This window comes from Prionailurus bengalensis, chromosome C1 (genome assembly GCF_016509475.1).
Source record: "Prionailurus bengalensis isolate Pbe53 chromosome C1, Fcat_Pben_1.1_paternal_pri, whole genome shotgun sequence".
NCBI classification, from domain to species: Eukaryota; Metazoa; Chordata; class Mammalia; order Carnivora; family Felidae; genus Prionailurus; species Prionailurus bengalensis.
Genome location: NC_057345.1, coordinates 92,120,057 through 92,148,007, shown reverse-complemented (window position 1 = coordinate 92,148,007; position 27,951 = coordinate 92,120,057). Strand labels below are relative to the sequence as shown.

General features: G+C 38.7%; 1 protein-coding gene across 1 annotated transcript in view; it reads left to right on the top strand.

Moving 5' to 3' along the window:
• VAV3 (vav guanine nucleotide exchange factor 3) overlaps nucleotides 1-26,938 on the top strand; it is a 353,794-nt gene extending 326,856 nt beyond the window's left edge. The window contains exons 25-27 of the mRNA XM_043575717.1: nucleotides 4,513-4,642; nucleotides 23,912-24,063; nucleotides 24,715-26,938. Of these exons, the coding sequence (XP_043431652.1) occupies nucleotides 4,513-4,642; nucleotides 23,912-24,063; nucleotides 24,715-24,756 (324 nt within the window). The 3' untranslated portion in view covers nucleotides 24,757-26,938. The remainder of the gene's footprint in view (nucleotides 1-4,512; nucleotides 4,643-23,911; nucleotides 24,064-24,714) is intronic.
• The last annotated feature ends 1,013 nt before the right edge of the window (nucleotides 26,939-27,951 follow it).

Here is a 27,951-nt window from a genome sequence, read left to right as displayed (position 1 = left end):
CTGGAAGTGACTTACGTTCTGTTGGAACAGGCAGGCTGAGCACAGAGAGAAGTGGACCTGAGGAGGTTTTTCCTAAAATGAAAACCTTAGGAGGGAGGTGGCAAGTGGGTGCACAAATAATGAATGGCAGCCCCAGCTGAGACATGATGAAAGCACGCACAGGGGGTCTCCACACCGCTGCGAGACATACTGGCTTGAGTCTTCACCTGCAGAACTTCCATGGATGATAATGAGGCTGCTCCACAGTATTATAGTTAATACGTGAGAATTTAAAAAAAAAAATGCTGTAGGGCCAAAGATGAATACCAGCTTCGCCGACTTTGAAAGAAACAAAAGGAACTCCCATCTGAGGAGACAAAGAGGATGAAAGGAATAGTCACTGGAAAGGGCCAATCAATTCAGCTTTGTGTCCCTGGGTTCAGCTCAAGAAAGTTCATCAGCAGCTAAGGTTCGAAGTAAAAAGCCAGTAAATACTTCATGACCTGGATTAGCAGACATAGGTCCTCGAGTTCCTATCTACATACAAAGCTGTGATTCTAGTATAAGCAACAGAGCCTCAGAATTCAAATAATGTGCACCAGAGAGTAGTGAAAGTTTCTGCAGTGATGTTCTGGAAAGGGAATTAAGAGTACTGTTGCAGAGCTAAAGCAAACTCTGCCTCATATGGTAGGTATAAAATATCAGAAATGCCTTTGCTAGAGACACATACATAGTTTTTCTTTTCCTCCATATCCAGAGGAATGCACCTTCTGTAAGGAAGCATATAGCACAGTGGTTAAAGGAAGGGAAGACAATTAATAGCATAGCTCCAACAAAACTAAAAACTATTAGCAAAGGGATATAATTGTAAAAAGAAAGATAAGGAGCTGAAAACTCTGTCTTGGGCAAACCCTTTGTCAGGTTTAGCAAATAACTGTAAAAACTGCTAAACAGTGGAACTAGTCTGGAGCCGCCCCTCGCCTTTGTTTCTGTTCATTTGCTGAACAAACTTATATGGAGACCTTACCGTGTGAAGTCATTACGTTGTTGTAGAATTCAAATGACTCCACTGTTCTAAAGCAGCTTTCAGATTCGCAAATCCATCTGTAGCAAGAACCTGACAGTAGTTGCTGTCCTTTAAACCTCAACTCAGAAACGCCACATGGATACTTGATCAGCAGGAATGGCTCCGCTTTTAGTAAGCAGCCCCTTTAGAAGGAGAGAGAGAATTAATAGGCACCTTTGATTTCACTCCAGCAATATAGAGGCTTCTCTAAATCAGGCCCATACAACTTCAAGGAATGATCTTTTATCATGTTGGTGTCACACAATACAGTTTCCATTAAAAGTACATAATGGTCTGTGCGTTTGTGTTGCTTCTTGAGAATAGTTCAGTATCCTCCCATTATGGGTGGTAAAGTTACATTCTTCTACCTGTGAAACTTACCAGGGCCTGGAATTAAATTTTAATTTGGAAAGGATGTGAAATGCAAGCAGACTCCAGAACTTGTTTTAAATTAACCAGTTTCTTAAAGAGAAGATTGACCTTAGGTGGTTGTGACCGAAGCTTTCCCCTTGGGTTTCAATAGCTTGGCTAATCAAAATCTTTGTTTTTCTTAGTCATTAAATTCAAATTCTAAATGAATTTCTATATCCAGATTACAAGGCATTAATTTTGTTCTAATTTTCATGTATGCCAGACAATCCATGTCCAAATGCTGTTTATAAATCAGCTCCATTGCCTGTTTCCTTGGTAATTGGAATGATGGGCTCTCTCACTCATTATTTTTCAGAGAGGCTTGAATTGTTGACACTGCTGTGTCAGTGCGAGATAAGGAAAGCTTAGCGATTTCTTTTGTTTAGAGTCTTCTTATTTACTTGTAGTACCTGAAGGTCAATGACTGCTAAAGCAAGGGTGGATTAGACTAAAATACAGAAAGCATAAAGGCATAAATTGGAAAAGACCCATGGTGGAACAATTTAATTCTACCCAGTTAGAAACATGTAGGAAGATTTACCCTCATAAGACTGTAAAAATGGAGCTAAAATCTCTTCCATGCTTAGTGAAGTGATAAAAGAGTATCTGTAGCTTACCAAGCCGCATGACCCTTAGGCCTTGGAAAAGTCATTTTTTTCCTCCTTCCATAAAATTTGGAGATGGTCAGGTATGAAATGATCACCAAATCCTTTTCAGCGTGATAATTCCGTGGTTTCTAGCCAACTTCACATAAGCTTTAATTCATCCTAATCCATAATATAATGCATAAAATTCATAGTATTTATAACAAAATTACATTGAAATTCATCTTATTGGCTTAGAGTTACTTTCAGGTTTATTTTAATATTTTTGTTAAAGAAAAAACACATTTTACTCAATTTAAATAATAAGACTAAGAGAACACTGCTTTGATGTCATGGGCATCAGCAACACAATATATATGTACAGTTCTTGCAGAGACCTTACAAAATTTTGCCTTTTATTTTTTAAAAACATTATAAAGAAGGCCATTTTCTGACTATTGAAGCCACATTGAGGATATAAACTTCTGTCTGGTATTTTGATTCTTTTTCTTTTTAAGTCAGTCAGATTCCAGATGCCTTCGCTTCATCAAGGACCCCATAATTTGGGCTCAAAAAAGAAAGAAGAAACATATGTAGATAGATGAATAGATTTCCATATATCTATAAATAGTGATAAAGTGCATAAAACCCTAGCATCTTAGATCTCAGAAAACTAAGTTCTTGGTACATCATGGACACTTGGCAAATGCTCCTTCCCTTTTGCCTCCATTTTTTATATTAACATTTGCCAGGCACTACTTGCTAATAGTATGATGTAGTTAAGAGCACAAGCTTTGGAGACAGACATCAGCTGGGCAACCTTGCCCAAGTTGGTTAACTTCCCTGAGATTTGAGTATCAATGAGGACTCAGCCTTGCTCTTGTTAACTGTGTGGAGATTGTGAGAAGCTTGGCACATGGGCTCGTGGGAGCTGTTACGATTATTCACATGTACCAGGCACTTTCTACATTCTTTACTATAGTCTGTGAAATGGCTTATTATCCCCATTTTACAGATGTGGGAGTTGAAGAATCTTCATTTGCTTTATCCAGTGCTTCAGCTGAACCCTGTTGCTTTTGGTTTGTGAATGTGGCCTTTACTCAGTCACCTTTATGTCTGTTTCCAGCCTGACTACTCTACTTAAAATAATCTTTCCCTCCTTCCCGGCTTCTGAAATTTTGCCTGTTCTTCAGTTTAAGCCAGGCTACTTCTATCATGAACTGTTCCCTCAACCTCTCCCCTGGGCTCACAAAAGGAAATTCTCTCTCTTACCTTTGGGTGCCCATAACCCCTAACTTTCCTTCAACAGTGAACAGTCCTAGAGGGCAGCAGCTTTACCTTCATAATCTTTGTGACCTCTGGAACTCCCCTCACAATTCATTCCACAACTTATCTGAGTTTAGTAAAAATTAATGTAAATCATAAATGATATAAATCATTGATGATTCTTTTTTACTTCTTTTGAGTGATTTTTGGCTCAGTTGATTTGTTTTGGAAACTTTGAACATCACCACCGAATGGAGGTACTGAGTTGATGACAGTATGGGTTTTAGAGGAAATGAGTTACTTTTACCGTATTTGTTCTAAACAGTAATAGACGTAATGAATAATAAGGTTAAAAGTGATTTTGCTTTTCATGCCAGGTATTTCTAAGAAACATTATAATACCTACAGTATTACCCAGTAATATTTATTTTTTCATTATGAATTATTATTCATTTTCTGATTAAAGTAGAGAGATTCAGATTTGTGCAGAGTCTGTGAAACTGACGTCTTAGAAATTTCCTGAAATTTTAGCATGGGACATGGTGGATGGTTATTATATTAGGCTTGGGTGCATTTAAGGAAAATTAGGTATAAGGGAAAATGGAAAGTACTACATCATTGACCTCTGTAAGTAGCAGTTGATATGCAGAGCTATGGAAGGGCACTAACGCTTCATTGTAAGCCAGAAATAATGTCAAGTAGCATTTGTGGTTTATGAACTTGAGTTTACCATGGGAAAAGAACATTTAGAATCAAAGTTTGTTTTCCTGCTACATTGAAAGAAATGCAGGAAACTAGAAATTGCTATATATTCAGCAAACAGCTGTCCCTTCATTTTTGTTTAGAAAAACAAGTATTATGTAAATAAGAACAATAATTACTGTTCTGAAATTGAAGGTTAGTATGATTTCTTTTCATTTACCACATCTGACTGAAGACTAACAGGATGTTCTCTATCCATGAAAAACAATAAGAGGTAACTCATATTATCAGTGGCCTGAGTTACAAGGACAGTTACTTGTTAGATGTCATGTACATCCAGAAAGCAGGGAGAGATTATCATTTACTTACCCTTCCATATACTTACTGAAAATTTGGCATTAACTCGATCATCCTTATGTTGTATATAATTATGTGTTCATGTTCAGGTGTTTGAAATCAAAACTATCCTTATCAAAAATAATCTTCAAATCTTTTATCCTAAAGGAACTTGTGGAGTACTACAAGCATCATTCTCTTAAAGAAGGTTTTAGAACCTTGGATACGACCCTACAGTTTCCATACAAGGAGCCAGAACATTCAGCTGGACAGAGGGGTAATAGAGCAGGCCACAGCTGTGAGTACTGCCATTAAGAATACAATTTGCTGTCACATAAGGATTGGAGGCACAGTAACATTAAACATCTTTATTCCAAATTTTGAAATATAGCCAGTTAATACACTGATGTATTTAGCCAGAGTTTGTTTTGTTTTGATTTGTTTTTGTTGGTTTTTTGGAGCTAAGCAAAATCAGATGAACCAACAGGTGTACGAACATGTCTAGACATAGCTTTTTGTGCCAAATTAAAAGTCACATTTGTGTTTAGAAATGTAAAGGGTATGTTAATATGTAAGTTTCATGCTTTTCGGTGATATTTATATTAGCCAAACTTTTTAACTCATACATGTTTGTGGTCATAATGCTGTTTAACAGTATTTAAGAAAGGCTGGTGTGCAGCTCTCCCTTCTCACCTGGTATCCCAAATCTGTTTATGGTTCTCTTTCAGTGATTACTTTCAGAATTTTGAAATGGCTAAAGCATGTTTCCTCTGATGCCAGTATTTACAAGTATAACTGAGCCACTTTCTTGCAGCATGAACTCTGTGCCACAGCTAATCATAAAAGATTAGCATGTTATAGTTGGAGTGTGAGTTCAAGTCAAAACTGTTTTCTCATCCTCATTAAATGTCACATAATCTTCCTGGAGATAGATGCAGCATGTAAAGAGAACATTGTGATGAAAAACTCTATGAAGGAAGTGTGATTTTCTTCCCTTATATTATTATTTTTCTAAGTAACATTCTTTTGGAGGAGAACTGGATACAATTTTATTACTCTTAGAATCTTTAGCCTAAGCAAAACAGGAATATCCAGAGGTATTGGAAAAAAGAATTTATGTCGTGCAATATAACTTTAGCTCTTCCCCCACCCCCCGCAACACCTGCCCCACCGCCCCGAAAGCAGAAACTGAAAGGCAAACAGGTAACACTCACAGGACTCTAACAACATCAGTAAAATCTCATACACTTGTATATAAGTAAATATACAAGTAATTTGTCACATCAACTAACAGATTTTTTTCTTTGAATAACTGAATAGTTGTTCTCTTCACAAGGATTGGTAATAAATGATCCAAGCTTGTGTAATAAAAATAGAGCACAGTTTATCTTGAAACTTTAAACACCTATTCAAAGTTACCTTTCTGTATTTTGGTCTAGTGTTTTCCTACAAATTTCTTAAGACTACCAAAGTTAATGATATTTTTCCCTACGTGAAAAGTATAATTTCCTACTAGTCCTTTACTTTGCCTTGCTAGCAGCAGGAGATAACAAATGTTGCCAAGGAGGTCAATTATACTAAAAATCCTGTTTGAGTTCCCTTAGTTCTAGAAAGCCAAGGTGGGAGAGGTTGGCAATCAGGGAGAGCAGATGTCCCATCTTAGTGGAAGGTCATTAGCCCGCGTATTGCCCTGCATGGTTCCTCCCAGCACTTTCTCTGTGCTCGGCACGTGTAGGTGTTCAGAGGATGTTGTCCAGCAATGAGCGGAGTTGCCTAATCTAAAATTTGTCTCTAGGGTTCAACAAAGTATTTAATGCTCAGACTTATTTAGCTACTAGTAATGAAGTTATAGACATTTTGCCTTTTTTTTTCTTTTTTAAACAAAAAGAGAATAGCCAACAGAACGATTTTGAACATCAATGAGAGCTACAGGAAATTTTTCAACAAATAAAGCTATGTGTTCAAACACTCCAAGACTGGTGTTTTTAAAAGACTTGGGCAGGTCACACAGAGACCTGCACAAGAAGGTCAAGAAGTAAAAGCAGATCTTCATCTAAAATTAATCTTTGTCAGGGTTTGGTTTTGTTTATCAGTTAGCCATTTATTCATTCCTTCAACAGATAGACATTAAATACCTGACCCAGACAAGGCAATGTTCTAGGTACTGGGATACAGCAGTTGAGAAGACAAGTCTCTGCCCTTGTGGAGCTTCTGTTTTAATGGGGACACTCAGCCAAGTGTGGAATATGGGAGTTTGCTGTTTTTATATAGGGTGGTCAGGGAATATCTCATTTACAAACTTACCAGAAAGAAAGGAGGGAGTAAGTTAGTATGTCAGTCAGAAATAAGGGTACAGTGGTCTGGACTCCAAGATTATTCGGTCATTACCGTGCAGCATGGTTATAATCTTAGATCAAATTTATGATACTCTCCCTGTGTTTTATTTACTTTATGCTCACTTTTGTATAAAACAGGAAGAATACTAAGATGGTTCTCAGAGTTAAATGAGGAGTTGTAAAGCATTTAGCATAGTGCTGGTACGTGGTAAAAACTCAATATCCACTACAACTGATTCTACGACTACTAACACCACCATCACTACTAGTAACTCCTCACACAGCAAACATTTTCCTACATTTCTGAGTTGAGTTACTAATTATAATTCATAGAAATTCACATCTTTGCTTTTATGATATTCAAGTATACCTTGCCTATTATATACCAGATCCTGGTTGAGAGTTAACCCTTCATTAAAACACTGCTTCTATTTTTCTGCATACCCTACTTCTCAGAAGGGGGAAGGAAGAACACCACCTAAAGATTTTGCACGTTGTCTTTATAGTCCTCACCTCTGTTCATAGCTTTGGCTATGCTGCTACATATTATCTAGAAATAATTTTTACCAGGAAGTATTGCTTTGGGATACTGGATTGGACAGTGCCCTGACCTCTTCATTACATCTAAAAGATTTTGGAGGAAGCAAAGCAGGCAAGCTAATGCCTAGGTCCACCCTATGTTCTGGGTAGAGGTTGAGATTAGAGTTCCAACTCCTGCAACCTGCTTTTTTTTTTTTTTTCCTGAAATAGTACAGTCACCTTGGAAAAGAAAGTTCCAGGGCATTGTAGAAGAGGCTGCTTGCTTCCGTACAAGTCCAGGTTAGAATATTCTTGGGTAAATTACCAACTATTTTTCAAGTTTGTAAAACATAAGATGACAGCAGAACTATCTCACGCAAATGCAGAATAACATACAAAAAGATACTGGTCAGAATTAAACAGGAGTCCAGATTGGGCAAGAAGCATATAACATTTCTAGGTGAGGATCCCATTGTAGGCAATGCTCTCTCCCAGGGCTCTGAGACTTTATTTTTGCCTTTGAAATGACTTATGAATGTGGCCAAGAGAAAAGAAAGTGACAAAGAAAGAAAACACAGAGAACTCGGGCATAGCAGTGAGCTGTTGTGCTTCCCTAGAAATTGCAGTGACTCCATGGAAGATGTTCTGCTCTGTCCTGTGGATCTTACTTGCCAAAAACTGGCACAGAAAATCTGGCTTAGAACACATCCAGTATATCTGTAAGGCTTATGTATTTGAAGGGCACTGAACTGACTTTTGCCTTTCATGCTCTACAATGAGCACTTAATTATTTTCAGGTATGCTACTGAGTAGCTGTCTGACCTTAGGCAAGTCACTTAGCCTGTCTGGAATTCAGCTTTCTCATCTGATGAATGATGAATGAGATTAGATATTTTATTATGTGCTTTAAGAAATAGCATCCTAGGTTTCTTTCTTTGTATGCATGAGGGAAGGAGGCAAGGTAGAATGTTGATAGACCATTACACTAGGAGAAGTTGCATGATTAGCTATTTCATGACCCATAAGGAGATGTTAAACATTTCCCCAAGTTCTTATTTAGGGAGAATTAGTTGGACCATAGAGAAGAGCTGGCTAATTTACAAAAAAATTGGTTATTCCTATATTCACATAATCTCAAAGTATCTTCTCACAAGAACTTGTTAGTAACAAAGGGAAAAATAGAAGCACCTTAATCAAGTGATCAATGTTAACATCTACTTGATCTAGAAGAAGTAGATCACTTGTACCGCATAATGTGATGTTCTAAGAAATATACAGTATCACTTTGGTAGTATTCCTGCCCTCACAAGGCATATGTTGAGCTAATTGTGAGGAAACATCAGACAAACCCAGTTTGAAGGACAGTCTACAAAATAATTGCCCTGTATGCTTCAAAACTGTTAACGTCCTAAAAGACAAAGACTGAGGAGTTGTTTCAGTTTAAGTAAGGAGACTGAAGAGACGAGTACACACAGCATGTATTGGATTAAATCCTGTGCCTGAAAAATAATTTTTATTTACTTATTTATTTTTGCTGCAAGGACATGCATAGGACAGTTAACAAATTTTCAAGTTTCTAGATTAAGTAATAGTGTTAGGTTTTTGCTGATAATTGTACCGTGATTATATATGAGAAGCAAATGTCTTTGGCTTTAGAAAATACACACTGAAGTATTTAGAGGTAAAGGGCATTATGTCTTCAGTGTATTCTAAAATGGTTCAGGAAGAATAATAGAGATTGACAAAACAATCATGGTGAAATGTTAGCATTTGAGGAGTTTGAGTGAAAAGTATATGGGAATTCTTCATGTTATTCTTGCTACTGTAAAGATGAATAATTTCAGCATTAAAATTTTTAAATGGAGAGATCGTCCCATTAGCCCTAACAAGATTGAGAGAAAATGGCAGCAGCATCCTGCTTTTCCCTCCCGCTCTAGGTGCAAGGGGAGCTTGGGACACAGATTTGGGGGTATGTAGAATACTAAGTAGGTCATATTTGAAACCATCTATTCTTTACATATGACCTTACTGTATTTTCTTATTTGTTTATTCTTTTATTGAATAAATATTTACATAGCCACTTACTATGTGCCAGGCCCTGTGCCACATGCTGGAGTTACAATAGTAAATAAGATGGACAGTTTTGTGGACAGGAACAAGCAGAAGACAAGTTCACAAAATCATCAGAAATTTTGACAAGTCTTGTGAGGCAGAAGCACAGATGAAAGTGTATGATAAGAGGGCCTACTTAACCTGCAGTGTCCAGGAAGGACATTTAGAAAAAGTGACATCTAGGTGAAATGTAAAGGATCTGTGTAAAGGGTGTGAGGTAGCAGAGAGTAGGAAAACTCCACAGTAGAGAGGTAGCTTGTGTGAAGGCCCTTAATCAGGAAATAATGTAGTATGTTTAAGGAATTGGAAGGCCAACATGTTTGGAGCATAGCAGGTGCATTCTGATCTCTACAACGGGAATGTATTGAGCTTTATAAACAAAAAAATGATATGAACTGGTTTACATTGTTTTAAAAGACCACTATCTACTCCATGAGAGTGGCTTGGAAGGGAGCATGGACAGAACAGAGGTGAGTTAGGAAGTTATTACAGATATCTAAGAGAGGAATGAAGCTCGTTTGGACAGAGTTCAAAGTGGAACAGAACTATGGCAGATTTGGGTATCTTCTGGAGGTTGAATTGATTGGATAAGAGAATTGAGGTAGCAGTAGTACAAGCATGGAACACAAGTACTTGCCTTGGACGACTGGCAAATGGTGAAGCCACTGACTGACCAGGAAACAGAAGAGACATAAGAGGAATAGAGAAAAAGGTAAAACATTCAGTTTTGCATGAAGTTTTAGTTACCTGTGCATACTCGATGGTTCAGTAGGCAGTTGGCACCAGAAGGAGAGGTCTGGGTTGAAGATAGAGCTTTATGAATCATTAACACATTCATTTCATAGTTTACATAGAATATAGTATTATTTTTTTATAGGTTAAATGATTTCTTCTGGTGTTATGTTCCCTCAAGCCTTAGGAACCAGACTTCTTTGCTCCTCATTCTCAAATTGCACTTTGCACAGTGCCTTTCATGAAACGTGTTCAGAGAGGACTAAATAAATGAAGTCAGAAAATAAGATCCATGCGAGACAATAGCAAGTATTAAAGCACTATGTGTAGTTGATATTTGAAAAATCATGGGTAAATAGGTCAGTTTGAAAATAAAATATACATCAGTATGTTCCTTTTGGGGACAAATACTATAGCAGTCCCTCAGAAGTCAACAAAATCTTTGGTCACTGGGACCATACAAATGACCTTGCAGGACAAAGTCAGAGCCAGAGCCTGCGTGGCTTTGCCCTGGTGTGGTCTCTTTCCTTCCACACGTGTGTCCCCATTATTCAACTAACCATCTGACAAGGCGCATGAGCTTCATTTTAGACACTGTGTTAGAAACTTAAACAATTTGCATCACTCATATTTAACTCAGTATGCGTAATATAGCTTTTGTATTTCTGATAATTCCTGAAACACCCTAACAATGCCTTAGTTACCATTTATTAGTTTAATCACAGTATAACAGTGGACAATATTTATTACCTCTTACATACAAACTCCTCAAACATCCACTTAATTTAGTTTTTACCTTCTTGTGCTTGTAATTCAACATACCCATTTTCACCTACCCTTATTTTCTGATCTCCTTATCTTATGCTCCGTCTTTTGTCCTCCCTTTCCCTGATCACTTGGCATTTGGGTTTGATTCAATTTTATTCTGATAATGTAAATGTTTGTTTTAATCCTATTATAATAGTTTCCTTGGGCTGCCGTAAAAATTACTATAAACTGGGTGGCTTAGAAAAACAGAAATTTACTCTGTCACAGTCCTGGAGACCAGAAATTTTAAACCAAAGTGTTGGCAGGATTGGTTTCTACTAAAGGCTCTGAAGTAGAATCCATTCTATGTATTTTTTTTTTTTATAGTTTCCAGGTGACCACTGGGAATCTCTGGCATCCCGTGGCTTATAGAGACGTGATTCCAATCTCTGCCTTGTCTTCACATTACCTTCTCCTCTGTGTGTCCTGCCCTTTTCTTGTATCTTAAAAAGATACTTGTCATTGCATTCACAACCCACCCTAATGCATTTAGAGGCCACTTGAATGTGAGATGATCTCATCTGGAGATCCTTAGCTTATATCTACAAAGACCCATTTTACAAATAAGATCATATTCAGAGGTTCTAGGTAGATGTGTCTTTTGGAACCATTCAAACCCATTACAATCTCATAGTATCAATTTAAAATTTCCATTTTAAAATTTAATCAATTTAAAATTTTAAATTTTTTAAAATTTAAAATTTTTAAATTTTCCATCCTTATTTTGTTTGTTTATAGCTTATTATTTATCAGTTGTCTATAAGTTAGCATGGTAAGAGGACTTATATTATTAGGGTAGACAGGCAGTCAGTAGATGGAGGTTAGAAGGCAACCATTACCTTAATACAATCAAGTGTTTTAAATGGATCATAACATTCCTGCAGTAAAATGCACTGTCTTCCTAAGAGAACGCGCGTCTAGCCAATGAGAGTTTCCAAGACTTATGTCTGAAACTTCCTTCATATAAAATATTTGATACACAATGAGAACCTAATAATTCTTATATTTAATAATTTTGTGATTAATAGAATACGGTGTTTTTCAAACACCTATTACATACATTAGATTAATGTCTCCAGTGATTCTGTGAAGCAATAGCTCCAAAAGGAGTGTCATGAGAGGCTTCCTTTGTCAAACAGATACCCCACAAGTGCTGCTTGTATGACACAGGAAAGGGACAGTTTCCCTAGTTTACTTCATCATGCAATACTGGCTCATAGTGTTTAAAGCCCATTTGATGAGCCTTAAAAGAGTTGGTATATGTCAAGTACCTAGAACAATGTCTGGCACGTGGGTAGTGCTGTATGCTTTAGCTCTTCCTGTGCCCGCTACTCCTGCCACCACTTCCAATACTCCTGTCCAGTGTGAAATGCTACCTTAGCCCCATTTGACATGTTTTAATGCATTTATAAAGCCCTTCTCCTTGGGACTTGGATTTCTTACTGCCATTCCCTGGGCTTCAGCTACATTCTCCTAGTATCCACTCCCTTCTATGGGCTAAAGGAGCTACAACAAATGGCGGACATTCTAAAATTCTTTTTCCTCAGCGTGTCTATGATGTCCACAGAATTTACTGTTCTTGGGAAACTGATCAACTATAGTTGCACATCTTCGTTATCAGGTCATGCTGGACTTCTCTTTTTTATTTACTTACTTTGAGAGCTTTACTAGCTACTATAAGGCATTTTTATCCCAAACCTGATAGCTCTAAAAATTAGTAGCCAGTACCCAGGGTCCCTCCAGAAATATAGCTTGCAGATAGAAATTCTACAGATTCAGATAACCTCATTTAAAGCCATCTTGTTTAATGTTTAAAAGCTCAAAAAGTAGTCCTTATGTTTTAATATTTTTCATCTTTTATACTGTCCCTCCCCATAGACCTTATATTCTAAATTAAAAACTAGTCTCAATGTACGTGCTGTCCCCTGACTAGAGTACCCTCCCATGGCAGCTCTGATCAAAGGCTGTAGTCTTTCTCATCTCTTTTTCCTGAAAAACAAGCAGCAGCTTATCTAAATTGAGAAGAATTCCTTCTTTTCCTTCCTAAAATTTGGATGAGGCTCCCAGCTTTGAAGTACAATGCTGAGAGCTCTCTTTTCTTGATACCCCACCGATCCCATTCCAAATCTGCATAAGGTAGCAGGTCTTAATTCTGTAACTCTCTTCTTTCCCAATAGCGTGAGAAATTAAGTACGGAAGTGACTAGGTTTTCCTTTCATTCGTTCCTTTCTGCGTTCAATATGTATGAGCATCTATTTGTACCACGTACAAAGGGTATGGTATCACACATACCCCTTAAGTGTGACATAAAATTTAGCTTAATGTCTGAACGACATTAAGGGGGTGGAGGTGGGGGTGGAGAGGGGTACTTGGTATCTAGGCTCCTTAGACTTAACAGCCATATTGGCCCTGGTCAAGGTTTTTTCAAACAAGTACTTTTAAAAAAAAATTTTTTTAATGTTTATTTACTTTTGAGAGAGAGCGAGAGAGAGCAAGCTGGGGAGGGTCAGAGAGAGAGAGAGAGAGACACGGAATCCAAAGCAGGTTCCAGGCTCTGAGCTGTCAGCACAGAGCCTGATGTGGGGCTCAAACTCACAGAACCGCAGGATCATGACCTGAGACGAACTCAGATGCTCAACTGACTGAGCTCCCAGGCACCCCCAAACAAGTACCTTTTATGACATTCCTGAGAGATCATCCTCAGGCTTTGCTTGAACTCTCAGTTGTTGGTGGCCAAATCTGTTACCATCCTAGCCAGCCTGCTATGGATGCACTCAAATTTGTCAAAATTGAGCATAAAACCTCCTATATTAACTGACTTGCTGGTTCAGATTTTTCTCTATTCAAGGCTGCCTTTCTATTTAAAGTTCAGTCTTCTCTGTTAATTTCCCTCTTCCCTTTCTCCTTCCTTCTCGTAGGATACACTTCTATTTGGATGAATCCAAGAACTTTCCTCATCTCTTCTCACCAGTAACCCCCGCCATAGATCCCCACATTCATTCATTCAGCAGATCTTTATTGGGAGCTTACTGCAGGGAGGGCCTTGTTCAAATTGCTGGGGATACACAGGAGTGAAAAAAACAAACGTCTCTGCCTTTGTGGAACTTACACACTAGTGGGGAAGGCAGATAATAGGTAAAAATAAATTATATAGTACGTTAGAAGTTGGTCAGTGCCCTGGAAAAATATACAGGGCGATGGTACTCAGGAGTGCTAGAGATGGTTTACTATTTTAACTGGGGAATGGGAGGAAGATGAGGAAGATAAGAAGGGGCTGATTTTTCCTCCTTTTGGTAGCTTAGCAGAAAGCTGGCTCAACAGTTCTGAGTTTTCTCAACATTAGAAGAGGTTGACACCAGCCACTTGCTCCAGAAGCTCCCCTAACGAGGCCATTCACATGACCAGTGTCTTAGTCTGTTCAGTCTTCGATAACAAAATAACATAGACCGAATGGCTGATGAGCAACAGAAATGTATTGCTCACAGCTATGGAATCTGGGAAGTCCAAGATCAAGGTGCCAGCAGATTCAGTATCTGCTGAGAGCCTGTTTCCTGGTTCATAGAAGACACCACATATCTTCACATGGTGGAAGGGGGCGAGGGAACTCTGTGGGATCTCTTTAATACGAGCATTAATCTCATTCATTAGGGTTCTATCCTCATGACCTAAGCACCTCCCAAAAGCCCCACTTCCTAATACCAGCATATGAGTTTGGAGAAAGGGGGAGCACAAACATTCAGTCCATAACAGGGAATTTCTGTTATTATAAGGTTGCATAAATACCCTATCAGTCTGTAGAGCAGGCTGCTGGAAGCTTTGACCATGGTGTGTGCAGACCATCCGTGCCCAACCTAAGCAATAGGACAATGGGAATTTGAGGCCCACTCTACCTACTTCTCTGCCTACATGTCATCCCCCCTGGCCAATAAAGCCTGTTTTCTCTCTGTGCCACAAAGCACTAGTGATGTATGTCCATGACTCTTTTATGGGGCATCAAAGTAATCCTCATTGTGAAGGTAACACTTGAGTAAAGACAAAAGTGAGAGGGAATAGCCAATGCAAAGAAAGCATATATGACATGACATGTGCAATGTGGCCAGAGCAGAAGGACAGGTAAGGGAAGCCAGACCATGTGCTGCTTTTCAGGACTTTAGCTTTTAGCCTGGAGGAAATGAGAGGCTGCTGGTGGATCCAAGCAAAGGAGAGACATGATTTGAACCTTAAGTATTAATAGGATTATTTTGGCTTCTGTATTGACAAAAGACCATGGAGACGTGCGGGACAAGGTAGAAGCCTCCCTAGACCAGTGAGGAGGCTCGTGCGGCTCCTCAGCTAAGAGATGGTAGCAACTTGAACCAACGTGTAGCCGCATAGGTGATACATTTTGAAGGTGATCCAACAGGATATTTGCACTGGATGTGAAATTGAATAGCAAGAGAAGACACAAGGATAACTAAGCTCTTGACCTGAGCAAGTGGAAGACTGGAGGTTTTTTTGTTTTTGTTTTTGTTTTTGTTTTTAAGGAGAGGCTCAGATGAAGGCTAAAGTGTAGTCCTAGCGTTCTTAATCCAAAATGAATGGTTTCCCTATCTCTATATCATTTCTGTATGTGTCTGTCTTTTCACCAATCTGTAAGCTCTTTTGAAGTCAGATGTTCTTATTGTTGTATCTCCAATAGCACCTTAGCACAATACTCATCAGTAGTTGCTTAATAAACTTTTTAATTTTTTAATGATTATTTTTAAGAGAGAGAGAGACAGAGCACGAGTTGGGGAAGGGCAGAGAGAGAGAGGGAGACACGCAATCTGAAGCAGGCTCCAGGCTCTGAGCTGCCAGCACAGAGCCCAGTGCAGGGCTCGTACTCATGAACCACGAGATCATGACCTGAGCCGAAGTCAGACACTTAACCAACTGAGCCACCCATGTGCCCCTCTACCAATTATTTTTAAAGAGTAAGGAGTTAGAGTTAAGTTCATGTTTTGATAAACTAGAGGTCTATAAATAATCTGAAATTCCTAGAAATGTCAAATGGTCTAATTTTCTGTAACAACAGGAAAGGCCTTATACTCATCTTTTTCTTGATACTGGCTTTCTATGCTTACACTGTGCAGTGTTGAGTACAGACTTCTTATTATTTTTTTTTTTCCAGGATTTCTAGACCTAAGTTTTCCTTGTTATAATTTTGGATTTCAGGTTAAGGGAGATTGGTCTATTTGCCAGATGTCAGCATTCAATGAAATGAAACCAATCTAAATTATTTAGTTTTTTTTCAGTGACAATATATAAGATGTACAGTAAACATTATAAACATTGGCAGGGGAGCAAGTCTTTGACACTATGTCTAAGGCATGGCTAAGTTCTAAAATAAAACCAGGTTAAGGACCACAAATTTAAATTAAACATTCATTAAATTCTCAGCATGTTCTCTGCTGCTAGGCCATCTGTAGACAGCCTTGGTAAAAAGAATCTACCGGATCGCTCGTCACAGTGTCCCACATAGGAACATGGTTCTCCTCCAGGCCACTGCTGCGCAGCAAACTCCCAGAGATCACTCTATTGATGGTAGCACTATTGCTGATCTCTTTACTGACAGCTTCTTTTTACATAAGTGAATGTGAACACTTGTGGTTGTTACAACTTAAAGCTGAGTGTTAGGCAATGTCTGTCTCAGAAAATAATTAGCAAATGCTTAGGCTCATATTCAGTTATACATGTAATACATGATTAAGTGGTAGTTCAAAAATACTTTGTGATTTGATAACCAGTATCTTAAGGAAGAGTGTTGACTGAGCTTGGCCTCCACAGGGTATACATTTCAAATATTATTGAAAGTTGAGTAGATTTTCATTTGCTCATGAACATGAATGGCCTAATCAAGGAGAGCTAAAACTTCAAAGCAACATTTCACTAGCCTTGCCACAAAAGTATAGGCATCAAATATCAATTCTCTAGCACTTTTTATTCTACACTAAACTCTCTGTTCTTCTTTTCTTAACTGATACACTTCTGTGTTCGGTGGTTCTGTCTTGTCAGTCAAGTCTCAGAACTGAATAATATTCACTAATGATTTATAGCCTCTATTCCCAGTTTATTAACAGGTAACTTCTGTTTCAGTTAGAGAATGTTTGTACTTTAGGTTTTGTTTAACTTGGAAAAGTTGATAAATAATATTTGACTGCATCCTTAGTAGTTCCTAAGGAGGAATATTAAGTCACTAAAGTATGAGCCATTCACTTCATAATGCCCCATCAATGTTAGCCCAACTGAGCACCAGGTATCGTGTGAAAAATAGCCAGAGAGACCAGCCTGAATGTGTTGGTCTCTCTGAGTAAACTTCTCCTTTGTTTGTGCTAATAAGGAGCTCAAAGTGTTTGAGAAAGGAGGGAAGTTAGGCCCTTAATTAAAGCTTGCAGTTTGCGAATGACTACTCAATGATAATGGTCTCAACATAGACTTAACATTGTCTCAGAGGATACAGATATGAATAAAAAGAGTTGTTTCTCTCAAGAAGCTTCCCAAAATGATGTGATGTACTAGCAGATAGGCTATCTATAATACTAGGTGGTGAAGTGAGTATTGAGCCCAGGAAGTGAAAGGAATGGGAGATAATCATTCCCCCAACATCGTCATTTGAATACACTGTTACTCGGCTCTTTCTAGTTCCATTCCAGGATATGCACCTGCCAATAATTCTTCAATTAGTGGCATCTTGGTATGAGAGAAGGAGTTTGATGAAGAAAACATGTATTTCTATATGTGTTTCGAAATAGGTGGATATGTTCTCGGTAAGGATGTAAATACGTTTTGCAGGTTAAGCCATTCTGCAAAAAAAATTTTTTATCAAATACTTTATTCTGACATCATTTACATCTATATTTAAACCCATACTTTCCAAGGGAAACATGTTGTTTTATACTCTTGTCTCTGTAGATGCAAGACATTCAGATGCTATTTTGGCAGCTTTTGAGAATTAAGGACCCAAAGGCAATGAAAATTAATGTATAGGAAGAATGGCAACAGTAAGTCATGCTACGATGTATAGAAAACTAGAAAGCATCCCTACCAATTTTTAAAATATTTGGCTGAAAGCTATACACTGGGTGGTAGGAGAAACTTATTAACCTTTTACCCCTAAGAGGATTCCTCAGGCATACAGTATGCTTAATCCCAAGAGATGTACAGTATTTAATAGCTGTTCAGCATCTCAGAAAAAATTAGTTATTGTAAGAATATCATCAATATATTATGGTTCTCAGAGATCCTGGGGAATAAAACCTGAAAATATTTCACATTCTTTTCTTTGTGTTGTGCTGGCTTTTGTTGGAGGTCTTTTTGAGCAGTTAAGTGTGCAGAAGATGAGCTAAATGAATAGGAGGAGGAGACATAAGGAGCTTGCAAAATTAAATATCCTGCTGAGACACTTGTCCATTCAGCAGCTTCAGTGCTTAGCACTGGGCCCGATCCTGTGGAGAAGCAGAAGCAGTGTAAGAGTTAGCCTCTGCTCTCCAGAATCAACAACTTTTTGGAGATAGAACACAGGAGCACATGCAATAATTAAACGGTAGAGCCAGGGAGTGCCACGATGTAAGTGCCTAGAGATGACTAGAAAGAATAGGGAAGAGGGCAAGTGTTGGGATTGGTCATGGAAGACTCCTGGAAAGGGCCTGAGCAGAGCCTTGGAGACAAGGAGGTTAAGGTTAGCAGAGGCAAGATGGAGGAGAAACATTAGAGAAAGAAACCAATACTGAGGGCCTTGGTGTGCATGCCCACCAGCTGGTCTAGGGGTAAAGAATTTATATGAGAAAATGATGGAATATTTGGTTAGAAAGACAGGAAACAGCCAGACTATAAGTAGCCATGGAATTCAGGGCAAGAGTTTGGATTTCCTAATCTGGGAAAAGGAATGATGAATCTTTGTCTATTGTGAGTAGCTGAGAGGCAGTATTTCATATAGAATGGAAAAAATGTTGAAAGCAAAAAGACCAACTGGGAGGCAGTTGTCTTAGTTTAGAAATGGCATAAGTACCTGGGTTGGAATGATGGAGCTGAGAATTTGGTGAAGGAATAACTTCATATTTTGGAGGAAGAAGAGAGTGAACAGGAAGAGGCAAAAAGCATACTGACTTTGCAAGGGTAGTTTGCAAAGAACACAAGAGTCATTGAAAAAAAAAATGTGGAGGGTTGAGCTAGGTTATGGGGAGGGGGATCATGACTTTGGTTTCAGGCAGGTTGCATCGGAGATAGTGGTTGTCCTTCATGGCAGTGTCATGAAAATATCTGAAATCACAGACTGGAATTCAGATGAGGAGCCAAGGCATATCTTAAAATCTGTTTGTTCCCTTCACTGGGGAAAAAAATTAGTTCCCATTGAAGCCAGTAGAGGAGCCAAGGCCTAACCCTGGGGGAATAGCTACCATTCAGCTAAGATTATAATATTTTAGATAAGATTGAGGAAGATTCCAACTGTAGCTATTTGACATGAGTGCCAGTGCTTATAAGGCTTTGAGGGTTAGATAAGAGAGAAGGTAGCACACTGATACTGTATATCTGAAACAGATTCAAGTTCACTCTGCATAGTGAGGCATTATCCATATCACTTCAGGAATGTTAGATATTTTTAAATTAGAGACAGGTTATCTGATCTAATGTATCTACCTATTGAGATTATTTAAATTTCATTTAATTGTGTTTTCATTGATTTCTTATATCTTCCTTCTAGAGCTAACTTATCTCTTGTTATAGTGCAGACTGCTGACTTAAATTATCTTCATTAGAAATTTTGGAGAAATGCAGTCTTCTTTTATTACTTTATGGATAAATAGTCCCAGAGAGATAGTGAAGGATGGACACTTAGAAAGCAGTCCAAGGAGAAAATTCTAGTACCTGCCAGAAGGAATGTGTATAATGGGGGTTCTAATTTAAGTTCTCACAAACATGGGATAGGAATCTTGCAGATTGTCAAGATACAGTTAGATGTGAGCCATTTTTCTCATTAGAGATGGCATCCCCTCTTGTCTCTAATAGTGTGTATAACATCTAAAGGAAATTAAACCAGTTATGTTGCATGGCAATAAATGAATTGAGCATATTGTAAAATTAGTTGTAATGGCATGTATCACTGAGTTTTAAAACAAAAATAATGTAATGTGGGAGATGTAATGGATTAGAAGAGAGCCTTGATTATCAACAAGGATATACTTCAGGGTAGGTTAAAAGTAAATATGTAAGGACATTCATGAGGAAAGTGTCTTATATGAGGGATCCATAGTCCATGGTTGCAAGAGCAACTGAATCTCCTCCAATTCCCACGGCCAGTCTACTTAAATAGGATCTGAGGATCCCCTTAATGAGTTACAACTGTTCCCAGGTATCAAAGAAGCCCTTCCTGACAAGAGTATTAACTTTGGGAGAATTCTGTGGCTATCAAATCAGTCAATGGTCTGAAAGAGACAATCTGTATTGCAAGGTTATATGGATGCATTGCAGTTTGTTTAGCCCACTTTCACCTCCTCCTCGGTTATAGAAACTTTTGTTACAGTTTAGATTAGGTCCAGGTACAAGTAACAGAAATCCGAGAAAACATTGGCTTAAACAGGATAGACATTTATTTCTCATTCTCATAAAAACCTGGAAGTGGCCAGACCAAGGCTGAGGGAAAGGGCAGGTCACCTCTTCCATAAAATCTTCAGAACTCCAGCTTCCCTGAAGCTCATGAGCTACTGTCCTTAAAGCGAGGCCTTTCTTCTCACGGACCCAGATGGTAGCTTGTAAATTCCATACAGCAGGGTAGAATGAACAACCAAAAAGAAAGGTGAATGCATGTGCCAGCTGCCCTGCCAGGGAAGGTACCACAGGCCACCTTCCAACACCCTTGCTTATTATATCATAGTGGCAAGAACTTAGTCATATAGTTGCATAGACCTGCATAAAGACAGAGAAATGAAGTCTTCCTTTTGGGCAAACTTGGCCTGGCCAGATAACCTATTGCAGGGATGAAGAGGGAGAATAAATATTGGAAGAAAATTTATAACCATGCCTTTCTTTTCCTTTGCAATGGCACCATGATATTAATAGGTAGAGTTTTATAACTGCTTATGGAGGTACCTAAAGCAGGGTGCTAGATGCAGAGCAATGCAGCAGTTATGAGCCTGGACCCCAAAGTCATACTGCCTAGGTTTGAATCTAGGTTGTTCTAAAAATATCAAAGGAAAGTGGTATTAGTACCTTCCTCTTTGAATTGTTGTGATGGCTAAATTAAATATTGAATATAAAACATTGAGCAGGACATTTAACACTTCAGAACCATTTGATGATTATTAGCTTTTATTATTAAAAGTAAACTAAAAAGCTTCTGAGGGTAGAGTTTTTGCATAGAACTTTTCCATACATTCCCAAAATTTCCGGATGTATTTACTTGTCCAGGTATGGTAAGATTTGAAGCGATTTACATTTTATTTGTGGTAATAAATTAGCATGTGCATGCTTGGTTAGGGGTTGGGGATGGTTTCTAACAAATTGTATGAGGGTTTCCTTGACTTTCCTATGGGCTCTGCATGTTTCCTTGACCCTACTCTATAGGCTCTTACTTGCTTATATCAGTTTTGATGTGAAGCATATTTTACATTAAGAATTTACAGTCTCCTCTTTTCCACTGGTGTAGCAAAGTGGGAATTGTGTATCACATCAAAAGAAGGCCATCCTCGGATGGGAGGGGTTCAAAGATGGCACCATGGTAGAGTGGGTATGCTGTGTTCACCGCTAAAGGGATAGCTCTAAATTTCAGAACTAGTGTCAATCAAAATGTAAAAATCTGGCTTGTCCTTCATTTAGAAATGGTTATAGGAGAGAAGTGGGTGAAAGTGAAGCTTAATACTCCAGATTTGATGTGACCATTTTCTTAGGATTATAGACAACAACGAAATAGCCGTGTTGAGATTTTTTGCCATTACCTAAATGCTCTTTTGCTTCTCTCTTTTTCTTTCTTTCTCTAAGCCCCTTCTTTGTTCTGTGGGTTTTCTTTTGTAACTCCTCCAGACTACAGCTTTGTTCCCCCTTCTTCTACTCCTTTCTGGTCAGGTACTGCTTTACTGCTTTTATATGTCTTTTCAACTTGCTTCTGTTTGCAAATAAAATACTTTGACTTCTATGTGTAGCTTCTCATGTAGATGCATCTTCTCACAAATAGTCCCTAGAGTCCCATTCCCACCATGCAGTTTCCTCTTCTCTGTCATAGTCACCGTCTGTCATGACATTTCACTCTCCTGGTTTTGTGTGTGTGCTCGTGTTATGTATTTCCGTTCGACATTTTTTGTTTTGTCTTTTGGGGAGAGGTTGGAAAGTGTTGAGGGCTGAAAGTATAAAGCGGGAGATGAAGCACTCTATAAAATCATTCGTTTTCTTGAGGATCAGAAATTTTAGCTGAGAAAAGCCAATGCTTACTTATTCCCATTAAGAAAATAAATAGAACCCAATCCCAACTTTGTCTCCAAATATAAAAGTAAAACATATTTCATGTTGCTTGGAAGGATGACTGTGCCCATCAGTTTGTGTGTGGGCATTCTGGTCTTGATTTCAGTCATTAGTCTGAGAATTTAATGGCTGTTGATGTGACATGTAGGGGAGTACATTATGGCTAGGTCAAGTATGTTTTCTTACAGATTTTTAAAAATTAACCTGTAAGTCCCAATGGAATCATAACATTTAGTACTAGAAAGACCTTGGATGTCATCTAGCATAGAGTTTTCATTTTATAGGTGAGAAAAGTGTGGCCTCAAGGGTTCAAAGACCTGTGCAAGGTCACACAGTTAAGGTGATGATTGGTTTTTCCGTCACAGGGGTGTCTTTATGTGCGCCAACTCTAAGAGTAGCGCCCCGGTAATGGGACGGTTTTCAGTAAGAAAACTATTAAAGTGGTTTGTGTCTGAACAGTAAAATAAAATGACCCATTTTTACTCCCTTTACAGTTCTGAAATCTACAGCATTGCTATTCGTTTATCTTATGATGGACACCTGGAGACTAAAAAAAAAAACCCTGTCATTGCAGAGCCCTGAATAATAGGCTAGAGATCCCTGTCTCCATGTGGGCAAGCTCTTCCAGGGTAATGCAGGTCATAACCGCAGCTGCCTGGGCACGAGGAACTGTTAAAAATACAGATGGATGGCATTTCCCATTTGTTTTTCTTACACTTGTGTTCCTCTCCCATTTAAGGTTTATAAAGTCCTACCGTTCCCAGGTGAGTGATTCTCAGAATCACTGCACATATAATTGAAAACACTTTATAACCCCAAGGAGCAACAGGTAGAGAAGTTAATATGAAATGTGTTATAAAACACTAGAGAAGAAAAAATGTACAGCTTGAATAAAGCTTTTCTTTCGGGGCAGGGCGGGTTAGGACAAGGAGTAAGTTAGCACTTCATTCCTTCAGTAAAGGTTTTCTGTACCTACAGTATTTGTTTGAAAGAAAGAGGATAAATTGATGGTGTTTATGCATTCTTTCTGTGAAACGTGACTGAAGCTTCTTCACATAGTGAAACTCTATATGAAGCAACAATTGAGTTTGTCCCCAAGAAGTTTTAACCAAAAAGGGCTGGTTGGGGAAGGAAGAGCCTTTTAACTAGAAGTAATGACAATGACATGGATTCAATAGAATTTCAGAGCAAAGCATTTCGTTGTTTTAAGTCTTAGTTGGAGAGATTATGAGATAAAAATGTAAACCTTTGACCTTAGAGGTTCTAGTTAGAAATAGATCATTGTGCCATCCGTAGGGAATGCATGCTGGTAATTTTAGGTTCTTTTTTTTAACAAAAGCTAGTCCCTGTTTTGGGGTTCTGATGAAGAATGAAACAGAACAGCGGTTCTTTAAACTGCCTGAAATGAACTTGACCACACCAGACTGAATTGAAACAGCAACTCTGCTGCTTTCAAGGTCCTCCATCATTATCACTAGTCTGTAGTGAAATCATGGCTGTGCATTTGGATTGCATCTATAACATTCATCTGATTAGGTTCTGGTGGTCGTGGGACCACAGATCACTGCTGACTCACCATCATTTCTTTCCAGTGCTAAGTCCGAAAGTGCTGGGCATCGCCGTTGCTCGGTATGACTTCTGTGCCAGAGACATGCGAGAATTGTCCTTGCTGAAAGGAGACGTGGTGAAGATTTACACGAAGATGAGTGCAAATGGCTGGTGGAGAGGAGAAGTAAATGGCAGGGTGAGCTGTCCCTCTCGATGTGCTTGTGTGGGTGAAGGAAGGGGACCGGGCTGTCATGGGCACCCACCGTGGGGCTGGGGAGAAGCCTTCACCCCACAGAGCCAAGGCTCTGGAGAGTGGTGGTGTTCCTCACTGAAAATAGACACTCAAGAAAAAGATGTTGAATGAATATGATTGTGGCATAAATAAAGTTCACCTAGGCAGGTTTGATGGCTTCCTATTTGGAAAAGGATTGAGGAACATTTCCGTTCTTTTTAGTCCATAAGCCTCAGAGCATAAATTTTATGTGGAACATAGAATATTTATAAGAGCTGCTGATCTAAATTGGAAAGAATGGGGACATAGTACCCCTTTGTATCCTGTTCTATAGCAGAAATAGGAAGCGTTAAATAGTAGAGCCCCTTAGTACACTTAATTTACATATTTGTGTGCTAGCACATTAGAACACTCTTTAGGCTTCTTTTATTCCTCTGTCTCCATCACTCATTCTGTCGGGCTTCTAGGGCAGTTAAATCAATCTCCTTTACCTACAGTGGCCATAAAACCCCAGTTTAATCGGGGTGTTATAAAAACTAAATGCTCTATTTGTAGAGCCCTTTGAAATGCCAGATGTGAAGTCATGTTGCTATGTTGGTTGCTTTTCTTTTTTAGGTGGGCTGGTTTCCATCCACGTATGTGGAAGAGGATGAATAAATTCCACTCCAGCGTTACACCCTGCACCAGAACTTTCAGAGAAGGGATAAACAGAAGCCTGAACAGCATTGTGAATTAACTGAAGTGTTTAAAAAGCCACATTTCTGGCTATTCAACATCCTCCCTCCTTTTCCCCTCCTAAGTCTTAATGCTGGGATTTCTAAAGATGCTGGTACTGACAGATTAATGGCTTGCCTAGAGCTGTGCAAGAAACAGCCTGCCAGTCTGTCATTGTCGGGGACTAGGGCACAGCCAAAAGCTTTTTTTTTTTTTTTTTTTTTTTTTCCAAAAGAGCCCTGCAAACACATTGGTTCGTATTTCTTTTTACCATATGTGGTCAGGCACCATGAACGCCAGCTATCAGTAAATGGTGGACACACATTTACTTTCTTCTCACGTGCCATTCACCAGAATCTTTGATGGTACAAAGAAGCAGGAGTTTAATTTTGCTTTTCCCAGCATGAGGAAAAATCAGAGTCTCACTTATTGGGCAGCTTCCGGGAAAGGTCCAGCACTCCTTGTCTTAAATTGCCTCACAAGGTGACTCATCACCTGGCAGACACTTTTACCCCCAGATGTTACTCATGATAAAACAGAGGAGGCAAATGCTCAGGTTTGCTTCATAAATGATATATCTCAGAGGGGTTTTAATTATTCATTTGATGTTCTGATTATATTTGCAAACTTCTTCATATAAAAAAAAGTACATAAAAGAGTGTCTTCATATTAAATTTTCACAGCCTTCATGATTTCATAGAGTTATTTTGGAAATGTGTAACTCACTCTATGAAATAATCTTGGCTGGGTATGTTCTGGGTAATTTCAAGTAACCTGGGAAAGGTGGCATTGTTTACAGAAACAGATCAAGGGCTATAACTGGTGGTAAGTCATATTAACATAAGCTCCCCCCCCCCAAAAAAAAGGACATATTTGTTGAATCTCACATTTTCCTGGAGTATTTACGGTAGCACAGACAACTTTGGTGAGGATTTTGAAAGGGAAGCCCAGCTGGGTCCTATATGCATTTCTGGGACAGGAGGGTCACTAAGACTTTTCTAGTCTTATTCACTGTGGGCTCCCAGCCTTTTACTAGGATATTCCCACCTGCAGGCCCCTTGGGGGTGTCCGTTAACTGGTGGGAAGATCTGTTTTGCAGTGCATTTGACCAAGCCTTTACTTTTTATGTGAGGAGGTTAAATATGTTCTTCCTGGGACATACAGAGTCCTTAGTCAAGACAGTAAGGTTAAGACACTAACTTGGCCCTTTGCTGATGAAATATTTTCTCCGTAGCAGAAGTCTTGTTCTGACAAGATTCAGAGTGTTTCATGTTTGAAGACAACCAAACAAAACATGAGAAGCATTAATTTAATAGAGCCAAACTAGGGACATTCAGTTCTGAAATTCTGGATCATCTCTGAAATGAGGTAGGTAGGTGTGACCTGCCCTCTCCCCAACCCACTTTAATGTCATAACTTAATGTTCAGTAGGACATATCCCCCTTCAGAGACCCTCGTGAGCTAGGACTTCTCAAAAGATAGATTCAGGACCTTTACCTCAGAATTATGTAAACTGTGATTGTGTTTTAGAAAAATTATTTGCTAAAACCAGTTAAGTTTTTGTATATGTGTAAATGATCACAAAAATGAATTTTATAAAATGTTCTGTACAGTAAAGTTATACCCTCAAGGTGTACTCTCAGAATGGATTCTTTCCTATGAAGTCTTACCTGCGATCTGTGTCTTGGGAATGTTTTGTCTGTTACTGTCAGCCAAATGTTGTTACGGAGAAAGTCACTTCACACAAATTGAAATACTCCTATGTATAGTACTATAGCCTGTATTGTTTCTTTTATTGTTATTTTAGCCAAGAGACTCCCTCCCTTAAAAATGGTGTTTGGTTTTCCTGTTGCATTTCATAGACCTGGGGGTTTCCTAGCAGAGGACATTAGAGCCCCTTTTCATGACATTGCCAATTACATCTTTGTCTGTGTTTAATACTTTGTATTGGAAATTTTAAATGCTGCGGATTTGTGTAGATTTCTAATACCAAAGACAGAAGTAAACGTTTCTTCCATATGCTTTGTCTTGCCTGTATGCAGCCATTGTGTAATATGGTGAATTAGAATGGTATTTCAGTTTGTAATATTTTGTAAATATGTCAATAAAATAGTTACTACTTGCATTACATTGATTTCTTGAGAGTTGAGTCTATTGAACAATTCCATAATTCAACATCTACCTCATAATCAACAAGGGAATGGAAGCCCTAATTTTGATCAGATTTATGAAATCTGAAAGTTATGAACCTACAAGATATACTCAAGTAGTGGCAAATAATATCTACTGCTGTGTTCACTATGTGCCACACACTGTTCTAAATACTTTGTGTGGACTAACAACTCCAGAAGGTGGAACCCCATATTATCTCCATTTTTCATATGAAGAAACTGAGGCATCATGAGAGGTGGCAACTTGACCCAGATCATACAGCTGGTAAGTGTCAGGACTGAGGTTCCAACATAAGCAGTACGGCCTCAGAGCCTGAATAGCCACTACTACTCTTAGAAACATTTGCCTGTTTTTGCCTTGTAAAAGAAAACCTCCAACACATATTCCCTAGAGAGACTATGTCAGAGATTGACTTTTGTTTTTTTTCTGTCTTGATTCAAATTTTGCACAGAAAATAGCAAACCGCTAAACCAGAAAGGCACGGAGGCAAGTTTCCTTTGGCAGAGCAGGCCTGAGGATTGTCCTCAGTGGTGGGGGCAGGCTGGCTCAGGAGAGGGTGGGAGCCTGTTCTAAGGGCCAGGAAAGGCTTGTTCCAGGAGTACACAGTAGTAGTATGTGCCTGACATCACCAGCACAACTGTGCTCAGAAATACAAAATCCCCCGCTTTCCTTGTAGTACAGTGCGTTATCCAGCTCTCATGCTCTTTACTCAGAGTCTTTGGTGTCTGGTTTTTCTCTGCAACATATTAACATTTTGTGTCTCTTAGACCTTCCATCAAATTGTCACCATCCTCACCACCATTGAGAATTCATTCCCCCATTGTTTATTCGTTGACATGGGAACATATGCTTTATAACATTCCTGTATTTTGTCTTCCATCAAGTAGTTGAGTTAAATATGTGGATAATTAGAATTAGTCTCTTGGTGCTTGCTCTATTTGACAGCAGTATAGAAGAGCGGTAGGA